Raw genomic sequence first — 17,997 nt, forward strand, 5'->3', positions numbered from 1 at the left:
GCCCTGCCCAAATCCACACTCCAGGAACAATGTTTCTCCTCCTTAGCCCCCCTCCCTGCATTCTGCTGCCTGACCAGCCCTGTTACACAGCAGTCACATTCCACTCCAGAAGTGGCTGCATTTCAGCACTGGGGGAAGCCCGCCCCAGTAGACACTGCAATGCATAGAGCATTTGGGGTCCGCCAGGTCCGAGGATGCAACTGAACTGGGAGATAAGAGCTGGGCTGGGAGCTGTTGCCCAGCTCCTGAAAGGCTTCGAAAGGCAGGCGCTCCAGTCCGGGAAGAACAGGAGCAGATGCTTTCTCTGCTAGTGAGCAAGTTCCCAGATCTCTGGGTCACGTGTGCACCCCACCCTGCCATGCTGAGAGCGAGCATGCGGGGAACATAGCTTCTTTCCGAACAGCAGGGAATGGGACAGAGAGGAGGCGGATTTGCAGTCCCTGCTGGGAGCAGGCGGTCGGAGCAGGGTGGGGTTTACAGTGCCTCCCATTCGGCATGTGGGGCAGGGTCACACCCTCCCTGTCAACTCTTGTGTTGGGGTCGGAGGGCGACAGTCATCCCCTGCCATCCCCAGGCCAAGTGTGTGGTAACTGAGGGATGCTTGAGGGGCCCCAGGGTTGTGGAGATGGCGGGAAAGGACAAAGGGAAGCCCAAGGCAGATGATTTGCCAGCTGTTGGCCTGGCCCAGAGCTGGCACAGTTTCCCCGCCCCAGCAGGGGCTGGATTAGCCACACAACAGCTGGCCAACCCAGCTGCAGGGTAGAGCTCATACTCCTACATAGCCACGGCACACGGGGTGGGGAGCAGCGAGGCTGGGGCTCCGGGGCAGACAAAAGCCCAAGGGCCCCATTGTGCCCTGTAGGACTCCAGCCCCTGTCTGCCCCAGGACACTGCTTTTGCTCAGCAGCCTGGCTTCCAGGCCACGGGAATTTGGGAGGAGAAGGGGGATGGAGAGGATGCCTGGGGAAACTTCCTCAACCCACCCCTGTATTTCTGCTGAGGGCATTTAATAATTATAATACCCGGCTCTTCTCTAGATCTCCAAGCACTTTACAAAAGGAGGGCAGCGTCGCTCTCCCCGATTTTACAGATGGTGAAACTGAGGCACCGGTTGATGACATGACTTGCCCAAGGTCACCCAGCAGGCCAGTGGCAGAGCTGGGGAGAGAAGCCAGGTCCCATGAACCCCAGTCCAGTGCTCTAGGCCACACTGCTCTGAAGAGAAACCAGCATAGGAAGCCTGCATCCTCCAACTCCTCTCAGCCTGGCTGCTCCTTGCCAGCTTCCCCTGCACCCCCACCTGCCTGTGGCTAAGCAGCGGGGGGATCACTACAGGTCACAGAGCCCCACGCAGCTGAGGGAGGGGAACGTCACAGCCTGGGAGGCAGCGGCTAGAAGGCTGCTGCAAGGATGGGACACAGGTGTATGGGAGCCTGCCGCACCTAGGCCCACCCACTGCAGCCCCGGCGCCTTTGCCCTTTATTTCTGGGGGTGCTTCGTCTCAACTGCACTGGGCTGGGCTCGCCAGGCCCGTCTGGGCAGCTCCGAGGCCTGCCCTCACCCCCCCACACCCTTGCACCGCAGGGCGTGGGAACACTGCCACTGGGTTATCACAGAGTCCCACAGCACCAGAGCACACACCCTCCACGCACACACCAGGGAGGGAGAGCTGGCAGCGAGTCTGTGCATGAAGGGGAAGACCAGCTCGCCTCCTCCAATCCTCCCCCGCCACTTCCTGGAACCCCCTGTGTGCTGCAGCCTTCCACCCCCTCCCCCCCCGCCTCGCCCCCACCAGTCCCGGGGGGGTCAGCAGAAAAGCCATCTTCAGTGGCCTCGTTCAGCATTTCTCCTCCAGGGGCAAAGCAGCAGCTGGGCTCATGGTGGAGGGGAGAGAGTTAGTTGCAAAGAAATGAAAGACAAGACAAATCCACCTGCACCAGAGGTAAGATGCGAGTTCAGATCCTCCCTCCCCAGGGAGCAAGGGCTAGAAGGGAGGGAGGCAGCCCACTGGGGAGGGGCCATCAGAACCGCTAGAGCAGGACAGACAGGAGCAGCGCTGCCAGGCTCGCAGGGAAAGTCGGGGCATCCAGCCGTGACCCAAGAGGAAGGATCGTGGTGGCAGCAATAACTGACAGTAAATGACAACAACTGAGTGCTGGCGAAAGGCCCCAGTTGGACGAGGTCCCATCTGTTGCTAGCTGCACCTGTCTGTCTTCACAAGCTCACGAGGGTCTGGGGTTCGCTGCCTGGTCTCTGGTTTGGCCTGGGCTATGCAGTTTGTTGCCCCCCTCCCTGCCGGGTGCTGCTCCCAGAGGCTGGGCACAGCAGGGCTCTGCACGGACAAGGCAGGCTCTGCCCATTGTGGGTGGGGCACAGCTGATGCTCTGGGTGTAGATCAGCTTGGATGCCGGCCTGACAGGTACCATGAACCTCCCTCCACGCTGGGACCAGATCCATAACTAGTGCCTCTGGCCCCCAGAAGAGTTTCCTCCCAGACGCCACTCCTGGGGCAGCAACGGACTAGCAGTCAGCTGCATGCACAAGTGACTCGAACTCGCTGCTCTGTCCTGGCTCCAGCTGCCAAGGATCCTGCCTTCATCTCTCGGCTCCAGCAGGGTGGGGAAGGGGGTTTAGGGTGCAGTTTAAGCTTGCCCAGAATTGTAGCCCAGGACTGCATCTGTAGCAGCCCCAGGTAGAGAGGATCAGCTGAGAAATCTGGGTTAGCATAGCATGGTAGGGATTTCCCATTCCCAGAGACGTTCACCCACACCCCATGCTCATTCACCACAACTCTCCAGCAATCGCACACACTCTTCTGGCCCCACCCGTGAGTCACAGACACATCCTGGAAGAGAAGCCAGAGCCTTTCCTGGAGCAGTGCCCGGGAGCCTGGCACCACTCACCCCAGCCATATTTAAAGTCCTCAAAGCAAAATCAGCTTTACGCTCTCCACCCCATCAAGGGGCAAAGCTTGGCTCAAGCCCAAGGGATGGAGCCCCAGTGGCCAGGGCTTAAAATTCTCCCTCCATGCAACAAGGGGAAAAAAATTCCCAGCTGAACATTCAAACCCCTGCCCCCAAGGACACCCCCAGCCCCATTGCACAGTCAGAAACCCAGTTCTGTGCCACGCCACAGAGCCTGGCTCCAGGGGCCAGGCAAGAAGGGGGTCCCCTGCCCAATCAAATTAACAAGATTAAAGGAGGCCAAGGCAGAGAGGTCTTTAGCCACAGCAGCTGTGCAGATGCCCCTTAGCCCAGGGAGGCTGGAAGAGAAGGAATAGACCTCTGTGCTGGCTTTTCCCTTTATATAAGCTTAGTTTAGGCAAAGCCGGCGCTTTCCCTCCTGACCTTTGATCTTCACTTTGCAAAGAGAGGTTCTGCAAAGTTAGATCAGACCGCTGCTCTTCTGGTCTGGTCTCCCGAGCCCACCAGTAACCGATCCCGCAGAGCAGGACAGGACTGCCCCTCCGCCTGTTTGTCTCTTGCTGGATATTGAGCGAGGAGGAGGTGTACCCTCCTGAGCCCTCCAGCCATCAGCTTACACCCAGAAGCATGAGACTGCATTATCCTTCTCTTGGGGCCTGCGCAGCTGTAGGATTCCTGCCGATTGGACATACCAACCACCCTAAAGCCTGCTGCAATACTCGATTTCAAAACCTCCTCCTGAAGCAGTGAGCTCCACAGGTCGGCCACATGCAGCGTGTAGTATCGCCTTGTATCTCAGGTGACATGCAAGTTTGAGACACACTGGCCTGATACAGCCCTGCAGAATGGGTGGTACCAACCCACCCAGAGTCCCTGATGGGACCCTAATGGGTTCATCCATAGAAGTAAAGCCAGTGGGGAGAGAACCTCCTGAATTCAGCGTATGGAGTCACGGCCACGATATCACACACTGGTCAAGCAAGACACACGCTGGCCATACCCAGCAGCCGGGCAAACAGAAGCAGCTCTTTGCAATGCACCGAGCTCGGCAAAGCTGGAGATGTGACTAGAGCACACACAAGAGGCTCTCCATCTCCCACACAACAGCCCATCTCCAGCTCCTGGAGGATCTCCAAGCACGTTATGAACACTACAGAATTAAGCATTTTAAAGATGGGAAGACCAAGGACTAGATAAAAAAAGATTTGCCCTAGGTCACAAAGCCAGGAATAGTACCAGGAATCCCTAGACCACCTTTGATTAATTTGCAAGCCTTCCACATTGCCCCTTAGTAGCCCACTCTGTAACAAGACCCAGGAAGCAACCAGACCAACACTTCAGATAGGTAACTGAATCCCTCTGCCCAGACTACCTGCCTCATAGGTATTTACAGGTGTGGCACTTAACAGGTCATGTTCCAATCCCTTGGCCAATTGGAGAAAGCGCAATCAACCTTATAGGAGGAAATCCAGAGGGCTGTGCTCCTACCCATCACCCTGCACACTCACCATACCAATTGCCCTTTGTACAAAGGAAAAGGTTGGTCAGCATTTCACGTTCAAATCCAAACAGCTTCTCCCATGGACTCTGCACTCCCAGTCTTCTGAATCAGCCGTCTCAAGAGCAGCCTGGGACAAGCCGCTAGATTCGGGGAGCCACAGAGAAGAGTCAAGATAAGAATTTTAATAGGCAGAAGGGAAGCTACGCTGTAATTCCTTTGAGGTCACTTACAAAGAGTGTTCAATGCATCCAAACCTACAAGAATCCCATTATGATCATGCACAGGTCTGGAAGGACACGTGAAACAAGGATTATGGTGTTAAAAAAAAAAAAAAAAAAAAAGCAGTGAAACAAACATGCAGAGAGGCTCGGATGCATTTGTTTAAAGGATATATCCTGATCTTCTTAAGAGTCTTTGTGCTGAAGAGGAATCGAGCTCAAAGGTTCTAGAGAGCACCACCCAGCCAGTTTGGCCATTCCATGCAACTGATCCCAAAAATCTCTGAATCTGCTTGCCTGCCTTCATCTTGGAGTTCAAAGGCAGATTGTTGCAAGAGGAGTCAGACACCACATGCTCTCATCAAACTCCTGTAAGGACGGCGGGTGCTACACATGGGTGACAGAGGCGGAGCGAGACTAGAGGAATGTCTACACTTCAAGCTGGGGGTGTGATTCCCAGCCCAAGGAGAAATACCTGGGCTGACTCTGATCAAGCTAGTGTGCTAGAAATGTAGCGTAGCAGCCGGAAGGGCTAGCGGCGTGGAGTATGGGCCTAGCACCTTCGACAGGATCACACCCTGGGCAGCTAGCTGCTCGCACACTGTTCGCAGCACACAGGCTCCATCAGGGTTAGCATGAGCAGGTCTCCTGGAGCTGGGAACAGCACCCCCAGCTTGACATGTAGCCATACCTTGAGTGATATGCCCAGAGTGACACCGGGGCAGAGTAGGAGATTGAACCAAAGCCTCCAAAGGTGCAGGCTAGCACCACAGCCACCGGAGCAGCCCTCCTCCTCTTGCTGCGGAGCTGCCACCAGGAGACAAAATCCAAGGGCTGGCTGCCCTGCATGGCACCCTCGGGGTGGCCGGAAACAGGATGTGGGAGACGCATTCAGGATTTCCCCAGGGACTGGAGCAAGGTAGAGGGGACTAAAACCTGGTCTTGCGAAAGGGGGCATTTTAGCCAGGACCCCGGCAGCAGCACCCCATGTGACAGCAGGATGGAGGGTGCAGGCATCACACGCACAAGGATGGGGCCCATGGAACTGACACGGCCGTAAGGAACGAGAAGGCAGGCGAGGGGATTCTGCGCGGACTGGCTAGGCAGCCTGATGCCCCGGAGGCCAATGCCCCTTTTGGAGACACTCATGGGTCAGTGTGAGAGAGAAAGCCCATGAAGGCCTTTTCTCCTCCTCCTCCTGCTTCTACAGCCAGGAGACACCCCCTTCCCCAGGCCGGGTCGGAGTTGAGGGATGGGACTGCAGATGGACCTACCCAGTCCAAGAAGCCACCTTGCCGGCAGCCCTGTCCTAGTCTTTGCCTGAGTGGCTGCACAGCAAGGCCGTGACCCCAAGGAAGGGGGGAGTTAAAGCATGGAAAAAACGTCAGATGGGGAAAGCAAGACGACTTTTGGGAACAGTGGGGCCCCACCAAGGGGAGGGATAAATGCACAAGGGATGCAGAGCATCAAACCCTCCTGATCTCCTTAGATTTCCACACGGATTGTCCACCCACCAGTTCATTGCCTGATGTTTCTCCCCTAAAACAGAGGTATTAGCCATTAGAAAGCCAGCACCTTCCACCATGCCAAACAATAGACAGCCTCCTAAGGAGTCCATCTACAGCACCAAGGTGTGCAGGGCAGGGGGTGGGGAGAGGGCATGTCAGCTGATTTAGGGCTTTAGCACGAACAGTCTTACTTAGACCACTCCAGGGCCCAATCTCTCTCTTTTACAACACTGTGACTTCACTGCAAGGCAGCTATATCGCTCATTAGCCAGGGGCATCAAGTGATGTTTCGATGAGCTCCAAGCATGCTTTGATTAACAAGGGGCAGTGTAGTCCAGTGGTCAGAGCAGCCAGTCAGCCTTAAGGGGTCGCTTCCCACTTCTGCCACCGATTCACAACATGACCTAGGCCAAGTCACTTACCCTCTCTGTACCCTGGCTCCTGCCCATCTGTCACAGGGGGACAACAGCCCAGGGCTTACATGACTATTGTGTGTCTTCATCACTAGGAGTTGGTAAAGAGCTTTAAAATCCTCAGGTGACCGGGGGCGGGGAAAGAGGGGTGTTTCTGAAAGGAAAATTTGTTCTTTAGGCCACTGCCATGCATGCACTTTGGGGTGGGTAGACCCTGCACCTGCATGGATCCCAGTTGACCCACACATAGGTTGCAGGATCAGGCCCTTAGCGGGTGGCTGTAAAACCACCTCTGCGAAGGCTACGGTCTGCCTTCAGCCTGGGGAAGGGTTTTAGCAGCATGGGTCTCTCTCGCGGCACACAACAGCCCTCGAAGCTACACCAGGCATTGGGGAGGATACATTTCACGTTAAGCTCTGCGTTTAGAATATAAACGCAGCCAGACACACGCAGCGAAGACGACGAGACAGGTGCCACCAGAGCCCGCTGCAGCCTGCAGGCATGGGGGCTGTGCAGAGAGTGGACCCTGAGCCAGATCGGCACCCACTGCCCCAGCAGAGCAGGAACGTTATGGATCAAGCGGAGGAAGGGAAACCAAGAGACACGCTCGCAGGCTGCCCTCAGAGAGGAGCGTGGCAGAGCCCACGCCTGTCGGGAGGCATCACCAGCTCTGGGGGAGAACACAGACAGGCAGGGAGAGAGGGAATCGCTCCCAGGCCTGCCTCAGGAGCAGCAGTTACACGCCAGCCCTCTCTGCCAATTAGCAGGGCTGGCAGAGGCCTTCAACAGACACTCGGCAGGGGCCTACAGAAGGGGAGGTAAAGCTGGTTAAAACTGCCTGCCCGACCCAGCGTCTGAGCTCCACTTTCACAGAGCCAGAGCCTGGGGAGCACAGCTCCCAGAGGAAGCGAATGATAAGCCAGCAGGGCCAGAGGGCCTGGATCCCACAGCCACTCAACGCCCTTGACTCATCCCAGGTTAGCCAGGGCCAAAGACACTCAGCGCCTCTAGGATCTGGCCCTGAGCAATGACTGCTCTTCCTCTGGAGCTTTCCCTACTTCTGGTTTACAGTGCAAGCCACACATCCCTGTGATGGCAGGGCTGTCATATATAGCTCCACTCATCATCGGGGGCACGAGCACTTTAAATTCCTACAGGCCATACCGCATTAGACCAGTGGTCCATAGTCCAATATCCTGACTGACAGAGGCCAGCGTCACATGCTTCAAAAAAGTAAACCGTAACCCCTTTCCTCCCCCATGATGGAGAGGAAACTCTATTCTCTAGGCCTTATTTATACAACCCCATGTGACTCCTGGAGGCAACGTGATCAAGTAAGGACTGGAATCAGGATGCCTGGGTTTTATTCCTAGCTTTGCTGACTGTGCAACTTCAAACAAGTCACATCACCTATCTGTGCCTCAGTTTCTCCCTCTGTGAAATAGGAATAATAATATTTCTACACACACTCTTACGACGCGCTTTAAGATCTATAGATGACAAACACTAGTTACTAAGGTTGGATTTGCCCTTTAGACGGATTTTGACCCTGGCACAGCAGTGCGGCAGCAGGGCACCAGCAAACTCAGCCGTTCCTCCCTCCACGGGTCTTTCTTGTCCACTAATGTCCAAATCCTTGCAGTCCCTCTCGTACAGATTTCCTAAGCTGTAATATTTCAGGGCGTCCCTGCTATTCATATGGAATCCTATTCAAATTCAGTCTCCCCACACACGCGCACACACACACACACACACAAAAGAAAGTTACACCCCGCTATGGACTTCACCCCACTACAACCCTAGGCTCGGATCTTATCACCACAGAGCCCTGTTCAACTCAGCAGCGTTCTGTACAGGGCTCCACCCGCCAGCCACAGAGCGAGGGCCCTACCCTGAGCGAGCTAACTTCCACTGAAGTCAATGGAAAGACACTCACTTGTGCCAGGGCTGATTTGGGGTCAGAGCCTAGGGAACAGATGGCAAAAGGCACTCTGCAGGAAACTGTGTGAGGTACGATTCATTTCCTTAATGCAAGAGATTTTCTACGGCCTTGGATGTCAGGGCTGGAGTTTCTGATGGGCCGTAATAGCTACTTGCAAGAACCGAAAAGAGGAAGAGGACAGCAGCTTTTTGTGGGGTAAACTGGAGTTGAAGGGAAGTTGAGAAATACATGAGCCACTGTGCTGGGACTTATGGTCTAGTACCAAGCCATTAACATTTTGCATATTAAAGAAATCCCAATCCCTCAATACACTAGCTAGTGTTTGGTTTTAATAATGTCACCCATCACAGTAGCATCAGAGCACCTCGCCAGGAAGAGATTATTGGATCACACATTTCGCCTGGGTTCATACTCTGCTACATACAAGTGACAGCAGACCCAACACACAGAGGGTTTGAAAAGGGCAGACAGACAGGGGGAAAGCACAAGGGTGCACAGGGGTCAGACACTTTACCGGCAGCCTTCCTGCAGAGGCAGATCGGATGGTTCTGATTTCAGGTCCATGAGGGGTAGCGTAGAGACAACTGCCCCTGGGTGCAGGGGCAGTAGCCACACTCTGAGGGTACAGCTGCGTGAAGTAGCTGGCCGGGATGGAGTGCATCTGAGGGCTGCTGAGGCTGGAAGTCACCAAGTCTGCAGAGCTCATCACAGGCATGACTTTCTTTTGCTGCTGCTGCTGCTGGGGGAGAGAGGCAAGGGAACAGCCCCCCCTTTCTGGGGCTGAAGACACTCCCTTGACTCTCAGCATTGCAAAGTCCTTTCCGAGAAGCCCAGCTGGCAGGGAAGGGAGGGCAGAAATGTTGCACTTGCACAGCTTTAAGGGGGGTGCTTAAAAACCAAGCTGCAGTTGAGACATGGAGGGTAGACGGAGGGGTCGGAGGCTGATCCTAGCATTGCCCAGCCATTTAACACAGGGCATAGCATGCAGGATCAGTGAATGGCCCCCACTTTCCAGTCTGAGGCTGTCTCAAAAAAAAAAAAAATCAAGCTGGAATTTTTGCTAAAATGCATTTGGGGGGAAGGGAGGGGAAAATCACTAAACCAGCCCCAGAATAAAAATGACTGTTTCCTTTCTCTCTCCTCATTCAGACAGAAAGCTCGAACCCCCTCCTTTCTTCGTGGAAGATCCTTTACCCGGCCGGCCAGAATTTGCAGCCGGCTGTTTTATAAAAACACAGACAATTAAAAGTTACTGTCTGTCCTAAGGGGACCGGGGCTTTGCAGGGCTCAGATGCCAGGTCACTGACCCGAGCCTCAGCTTGCAGGAGCCGGGTAACGTGCAGGTTATTGCAGGGGCTGGTGACTTTCCGCTCCCAGAGAGCGGATCGACCCCCACCCGAGCGTGTTGCATTTAAAAATAATAATAATAATAATAATCATAAAATCACCCCCCTAAATCTCTGCTTTGGCGGCCCCTTCGCCCGAGGCCCCCAGCGCGGGGGGGCTGAGCAGCATCAAGCCAGGGGGAGCTGCGCCCCCAGCCCGGGCCCTGGATCCGGCCGAGGCCCCGCCACTGTCTCTCATGGAGCGGCTCCCCCTTGCAAAGCTGGCGGCCGCGGCTCGGCTCCCTCCCGGCGGGGCTGCAGCGGGCCGGGGCCGGGATGGGGCCGGATTGCAGCGGGGGCGATGGCTGCGGAGCGGCCCCGGTTCTCGCCCCGTCTCCCGCGGCTCTCGGCGCCGCTCGCTGGTTTCTTTCTTTTCTTTTCTTTTTTTTTTTTTTTTTTTTTTAAGCGCCAAACGACGTGCCGCGAAATTCGGATCTCCCGCGGCAAAGGCCGCGCCCTGATTGGTCGCTGCAACCCGGCCGGGGCCCCGCCCACCGGATTCGATACTTTATGCGGGGCGGGAGGCGGCCGCTCTTAAAGGGGCAGCGCTCAGCGCGCGCCCTCCTCCCGGGGGCTGGCTCCGCCCCGGGCTCTCCCCCTCCCCACGCGCCGAGTGGGCGTGGCAGTGGCGGGAAGGGGCGTGTCCATGCAAACAGAGCTAGGGGCCGTCTGCAGACCCCCCCCCAAGAGTTAAAGTGACCTGGGCTGGACCAGCTGTCAGAGCTGTGGCTGGGGGGAGCCTAGCGGGGGGGGCTCTTATGCAAAGGTTGCTCCGCCCATGCACCCCGCTGGGACTTGCTGTTGTTGCAAACAAAGCCCTGAGGCAGTCAGCCGGAGAAAGCAACCGATAGCTGGGTTTCATAATGGCCGGCTGCAGGGCCAACAGGACTGGGATCCCACTGGCAAATGCCGGAGTGCTGGAACAATGTATGGGATGGGGGTGCTGAGAGCCATTGAACCAAACTGTACACCCTGGGTAGGATGGAAACCACATCGTGCCAGGGGGGTGCAGCACCCTTAGTTCCAGCCCCTATGGGAAAATGTGCCCTTTCAAGACTCTTTGGGGTAGGGATTGTCTTGCTTGTACAGCACCTAGCACGATGGCACCCTGTTCCTGATCTCAGGAAACTACTGCAATGCAAATCGACAGAGGCTGCTCTAGTGATAGGCATGCTATATAGCTGCCTAGGTTGGCCAATTTCTGGGCGGCTGTCTAGGGTACCCAGACCAAATTTTGAGCGGCAGTGCAACCCCCTGCACCAGGTCACAATGCTGCTGGCTCAAAATTTGGCCCGGCCACCCCTTTGTGACGGAGGGGCAGCCGGGCCAAAGCTGAGTGAGTCGGGGACAGCCCACTGAAAAGTTGCCTAGAGCAGCAGAGTGTGTTGAGTAGCCTCTGCAAATAGGAACTAATAATCAGTTGCATGCCACGGTGAGCTCATACGTCTCAAGAACATAAAGCAGAAACCCTAGAGAGCAGATTAATGTGGCCTTATGTGGTAAGGAAGGCAACTGGGTTTGACCCGAACACCTATTCATTGTTATTCTGGGATGAATATGCTGCCCAGCCCTACCCTTTGCAGTCGTATATGTGGGGAGGGGTTGCGGGCAGAGCCATCCCAGGGGTAGGGCGAATCGGGGCAAGTGCTCCAGGCCCCACGCTTTGGGGGCCCCCCGTAGGCCAGTGCGATTGGCCAGCGCGGTCGGCTCCAGAAGAGACGAATCCGTCACTTCCACCCCGGGCCTTGCACTCCCCGAGGGATTGCCCTGGTTGTGGGCTAGTTTAAATTAGTGGTTCTCAATCTTTTCCATTGTGACGGTGCCCCCCATAAGGCTTTATGGAAATATGTTCATGAATATTTATGACATAACTGGAATATGTTCTTTGCTACTTTCACGGAGTCCCCGGGCGATGCTCTGGAACTGCTCCCTACGAAGCCAGTCAGGACTCTGGTGAAGTCTCCTCTCTGTGAGCAGACTGTCTTCAGGGCAAAAAGCTCAAAAGCTCAATTCCACCTTCCTGGGTCTGACCTTGGAGCGTTCAGCATCCTCTGCCCCTCCGTGTGCTTCCCACAGCGAGTCCGCCCAGGCGGGGTCCTGGGGAAGCCAGAGGGTCCTGCCCCCCAACTCCGCAGTCAGACATGACTCTTAGACAGCCAGTAAAACAGGTTTATTAGATGACAGGAACACTTTCTAAAACAGAGCTTGTAGGTACAGAGAACAGGACCCCTCAGCCGGGTCCATTTTGGGGAGCAGTGAGCCAGACAACGACGTCTGCACTTCACTCCACAGCCCCAAACAGCCCCAAACTGACTCATCCTCCAGCCCCTCCTCCTATGGGCTTTGTCCCTTTCCCGGGCCAGGAGGTCACCTGATTCCTTTGTTCTCCAACCCCGTTAGCTATCACCTTGCAGGGGGGAAGGGCCCAGGCCATCAGTTGCCAAGAGACAGAGTGTCGGCCATTTATGTACACTGGCCCTTTGCTCTGCAACAATTACACCCCCTTATCCCACTACTTAGAGACTTAAGAAATGCATAGGGGAAACTGAGGCACCCCTACAGTATTCTGAGAAAACATTAAGAACAGACCCACTTCGTCACAGCTACGTATGCCATGTAACATATCTATGTAAAGGTTATGATCTACTGAATCTATTAATCCTATTTGTATGCATGTATCATTTTTGTATTTGAAGTTATGAATATTGGCTGTGTACTGGCTTGATTTCTAAATAACCCTAGTAGAGCATTTGGTCAGTTCCTGGAAAAAGGAATTCGCGAAGTTAAGTGCCCAATTAAGAAGCACTTAAGGAACAGTGCATCTTGGAAGGGTCCAATCCACATAAGAAGTCTTCCTGGAGACATTCAGGTTACCATGTGGGCAGTGGCTTCTGACTGTAAAAACAGAGTCCTGCATGGACATGTGACTTGCCCAGGTGACTCCAGAACTCCACCTTGGAGCTGGACTGTGCATAGGAGAGAGGAGGGGGGTCTCCACCCACAAGAGAGAGTCTATTTAAGCCTGTGGGAGACCCCTCCATTTGGTCTTCAGCTGGCTAAGGAGATAGCCTCTCCACCCCCAAGGATACCTGAAAGACAGTAACTACAGGGGGTGTGAGTGATTGCTGGACCCGGACTAGAAGGAGATTAGTCTGTAAAAGGAAGCTTACTGGAACTGGTGAGGTTTTGTCTGTATTCAGTTTTATTAGACGTAGACTTGCAGGTTTTATTTTATTTTGCTTGGTAATTCACTTTGTTCTGTCTGTGACTACTTGGAACCACTTAAATCCTACTTTCTGTATTTAATAAAATCACTTTTTACTTATTAATTAACCCAGAGTATGTATTAATACTTGGGAGGGCAAACAGCTGTGCATGTCTCTCTATCAGTGTTATAGAGGGCCAACAATTTATGAGTTTACCCTGTATAAGCTTTATACAGGGTAAAATGGATTTATTTCGGGTTTGGACCCCATTGGGAGTTGGGCTGGAGTCCTAAACTGCCAGGGCAGGAAAGCAGGAGCAGAAGTAGTCTTGGCACATCAGGTGGCAGCCTCCAAGGGGGTTTCTGTGATCCAACCCATCATATCCATACTGGGCCATAAGTGCTGGAACTAGGGTGATCAGATGTCCCAATTTTATAAGGACAGTCCCGATATTTGGAGCATTGTCTTATATAGGTGCCAATTACCCGCCACATCCTGTCCCAATTTTTCACCCTTGCTCTCTGGTCACCCTAGCTGGAACTCGGGGTGCTGGAGGTGCTACCACATCCCCTGGCTTGAAGTGGTTTCCATGATATACAGGGGTTACAGTTTGGTTCATTGGCTCTCCACACCCGCACTATACAAATTGTTCCAGCACCCCTGCACTGTGCTCCCCTTTTCTGCCCAGGGACACCCACGCATACACAATCCTCTCCCTTTTAGCCTCTTTGTTCTGTGCTTGTACAACTCCTAGTACAATGGGGTACTAGGTACTAGGTCTCCTAGGCTGTCTGGCTAATACACTTCCCCATGCAAACACAAGTCATATGGATCTTTTAATTTTTACTGGAAACAACATAGGAATAAAATATTCTATCCCCCCACAGGAGATGATTCCTAATTACTTGTGGGTGCCCAAGTGAGCAGGCTAGGAATTGTCCCTGGTCATGAGTGACGTAAGTGATATTTTGGTTTGTATCTTTCCTATTCACTGTTTTCTGTCTGATTGATTGTTTCTTCGGGGAGTCTTTGTTATTTAAAACTTTCAGGAAGGATTGTTAGGGTTGTTTTAGCTTCAAGGGAACACAAAGGTTTGGCAAAGTGTGTGTCTACAAAGCCTGTATTATGTATCATTTCAGTAAATATGTAATAAATATTATTTCTATTGCAGTAACATCTAGAGACCCAAACTGACATCTGCGCCCTAGTGTACTGGGAGCTCTACAGACGTGCTAAAAAAAAAAGTCCCTGCCTTAAAGTGTTTGGAGCATAAACAGAAGGAGAAAGGACTTTCCTGAGGTCAGCAGCAGATGGTGGAATAGATCCCAAGTCTCTTGCTGCCTAAGCCCGTGCCCTAGCCTCTAGAGACACCAATTCCTCAACATCCGGCTGTTGGGCCATGTTTCACCTGGGCAGCTGGATCAGTTGTGACTGAGGTATGGAGCAATGTCTCACCACTGCCCTCTACTGGCTGAAACGCAAAAATCTGCCGTTTGAAGTCATTTCACCCTGCACTGGCTGGGCCAGAAGGCAAACATTTCAAACACAGGTGCCTAAAACCGGTCTCCTAAATCCTAAACAGAAGACTGATTTGTACAGGTCCCAGCCCCCCAGTGAGGTCAGGAAATCACCATCAAAGCTTCTGTTTAGGTGCCCATTATGAGACAGCTAGATTTGACAAATTTGGCCATAAACTAGTGTAGCAAATGGAGAGTCTTGGTTAGTTCGAAGAGAAAAGACTTGTGTCCCCTCCCCGAGCCAGGCCAGTGAATGGAACATCCTCTCTCCCCTCTGTCTGTGATCAAGCCAAATGCCATTACTCTCATTCCCAGTCAGGTAGGGGGAATGGACCACTTTTCCACAGGCAGCTAGATTTCAAATGTGGCTATCTTACGAGGTGACATGATTGTCCCACGTTTCAGACTGCGGTCTTCTTTGCTCCTGCCTGGATTGTAAGCTCTTTGTGGCACAGCCTGTCTCTTTGGCCTGGTCTACACAAGAAAATTAGGTCAGCATAACTGTGTTACTCATAACTATGAAAAACCGAAGTCTTCATACAGACAGTACTGAGTCATTGGAAAAATTTATCCATCATCCTAGCTCCTGGCTCTCGGGGAGATGGATTCCGTACACCAACGGCAGAACCCCTCCCATCACCAGAGGTCATGTCTAAAATGAAGCACTACAGTGGCCCAGCTGTGCCCCTTGTAGTGTTTGAAGTGTAGACAAGCCCTTTGTGTGTGTAGAGCACCCAGTGCAATGAGGCCTGTGGCAGGACGCCATCTTCAGAGCATACCCTCTTATGGCCCCTAACCCTCAATTCCCTCCTGGGTGTCCCACCAACTTTTGCACAGTCCAGAGTAGTTAGAGCAACAGTCCCCTTCGGAGCGGGTCTGTTTCTTCATAACCAAGTCCTTTCCACCCTGATGTCTTCCAACCATCCTCACCACTTGGAGACCAAAGTCAAACCAGCTCAGGCCTTTTCCCCCTGGGCTGGCAGAGGTAAGAAGTCCTTCTCCTGCTAACAACTCTCTCGCTATGAAGGAAGAGGCAGATTATATCTGTTCTCTTTCCCAGAACTTGTCCTGTTGGTTGAGAGAGAGTGGAGCTTTGTCCCAGCCTACAGCACAAGTCTACTGGTCCCAGGCCCTTAAAGAAATAGTAACTTGGATTTTCCCCCAGACACTACTATCCTGGGACCACTTTCTCTCTCCCAGCATCTGCTTTTGCCATTTCCTAGGTTTCAGAAGATCCCCACGATCCCTTATAGGGGACAAAACACTGTCACTAGATACTAGTGTAACAGAAATAATAATCGTGTTGCTGCTGTGATTGTCTAAAGGTATTATCTGTAGCCTGCTTGATTGCTTTGTGCCAGGGTGTCTCATTTTGACTCTCTAGTTTTCAGTGGGTCTGATTCTGAACTCTTTGCAGTGTTGTTGTAACCGGGTTGGTCCCAGGATATCAGAGAGACAAGATCGGTGGGAAACACCTTGTATTTCTGAGTACATTTCCCAGGACAGAAGAAGAACTGGGTGTTAGCTCAAAAGCTTGTCTCTCTCACCAACAGATGTCCGTCCAATAAAAGAGATTCCTTCCCCCACCTTGTCTCTCTGATTCTGAACTGCTCTTATGTGTTTAGGCCAAGATTTTCAAAGGAACAGGGGATTTGAGTGTCTAACTCCCCCACGTTTGTTTGAAAATCTCAACCTTAATTTTGTCCCCACTTTAAACTACGTTAAAATGCCCCTGCCACCAGTCACCTGAGACTGCAAGTCTGGGCCGAGACTCGGGATAATAACGTTGCCCCTTTGGCCCACGCGGTGAGTCAAAAGTTCGGGGCCTTGCAGGGTCATTCCCAATAGGATGAGAAATGGCTGACAAGCATCAGGTCTATTCTTGGTGTGATCTTGTCTGTTTACAACAAACTGTAACCAGAGCCTTGTTCCCCTGAATCCAAGAACTGCAGGCAGTTTCCTTGCTCAGAAATCCCCAGGTCTACCGCTCCAGCGAGTTCTGTGCCCAAGATTTTCCATCCCTGCTCAGTTTCTTCTCATTATCATGCTCTCATCTCCTTCTCCTGGCTTTCCCTGCCAATACACATGCAAGCCTGCAACCAATACCCTAGCCAGGGAAACCCTTCAGCCCACATGGCTTAGCTCTGACCTGCCAACATGTGGCCTATTGCCTTGGCAGTAGCCCCTTAGCTCCTAGCTATTTTTACTACACAAAGGGGTTTGATTGCTTCTTCTGTGGAGCCTGAAAGAAAGGGTACCCCCACTGGCTTCCGTGAGGTCTGTGATTGTCTTTGGGCTGGAGACCTCCCTCCTCCATTGGCATCTTACAGAATAACACTAATTAAATGTAAGTAAAAATTCTAATACCCACATGTCAATCTGACAAATGTCCATCTGGTTTTACATCGAGATGTGATAGCTCTTCTCTCATCCTTCACTAACCCCTCCCACTCTGGCAGTCCATCTCCAAGCAAGTAGAGAATGGTTTGATGTGGCGGGAAAGCTTACACATTTGGGACCATTAGCCTCCGATCGGCATCCAGGTCTGGGGTGTGCTAGAATGCATGTGCATAGGCTTGTTATGATTCTGTTCATTGTTTTCCCCACTGCAGTGCTACAGGACAAATGAGGAGAAGATTTCCATCCCATGCAATAGACCTTGAAAGACGGGTGGCCTAGGGGTTAAGCGCTTTGTTAGACATTCATGTGCGCTGCCATTCGTTGTGGATCTCGGGGTATTTCAGTGTAACGTCAGCACTGACTTCCTCACACCACACCTGTGCAAAGCAGGCTAGCAGATCGGCCGTCTGTCGATGGCTGCCTCACACAGAGGCCTGCAAGGTTCAGAGCCCTCTCAACTTTTCAGGGTCTGGGGCTGGAGTGATCAATGTCTCTAATCTCCCACCTGGAACAACTCTGTTTCACTTAAGGGCCTGGCTACTGTGCTTGATTGCAGCTCATTTAGACATACAGAAACTAGCTTTAATCTAGCTAGCATGAGCCCCAGTAGCTGTGACGCCGTGTCCGAAACCCACCCGAAGCCCTGGATAATTACTCACGGGGCTAGCCCACATGGAAGCCTGTGTTGCCACGGTTCTGCTCCTCCAGAACCCAAGCTAGCTAGAGTACAGCTGTCTTAGATATGCCTACACAAGCTGCGGTCATACTGTGACCCGAGCTACACAGAAAAAATCATTACCAAGAAGCAGGTCAAAACAGACAATACCCACCTGCTGAAGTGAAGAAACAGATTGACAGAGCCAGAAGAGTTCCCAGAAGTCACCTACTACAGGACAGGCCTAACAAAGAAAATAACAGAACGCCACTAGCCATCACCTTCAGCCCCCAACTAAAACCCCTCCAACACATCACCAAGGATCTAC

At 52.9% G+C, this 17,997-nt stretch overlaps 1 protein-coding gene across 2 annotated transcripts in view; it reads right to left on the reverse strand.

The window, feature by feature from the left end:
• E2F2 (E2F transcription factor 2) overlaps positions 1–10,395 on the reverse strand; it is a 41,301-nt gene extending 30,906 nt beyond the window's left edge. For both annotated transcript variants that reach the window (XR_006286587.1, XM_037881924.2), the window contains exon 1: positions 9,021–10,395. Coding sequence is in view for 1 of the 2 variants with exons in the window: in XM_037881924.2 (XP_037737852.1) it covers positions 9,021–9,314 (294 nt within the window). In the remaining variant the exon portion in view is untranslated. The remainder of the gene's footprint in view (positions 1–9,020) is intronic.
• Positions 10,396–17,997: the final 7,602 nt, after the last annotated feature.

The sequence above is a fragment of the Chelonia mydas genome, chromosome 19 (assembly GCF_015237465.2).
Source record: "Chelonia mydas isolate rCheMyd1 chromosome 19, rCheMyd1.pri.v2, whole genome shotgun sequence".
In the NCBI taxonomy this organism is placed as follows: Eukaryota; Metazoa; Chordata; order Testudines; family Cheloniidae; genus Chelonia; species Chelonia mydas.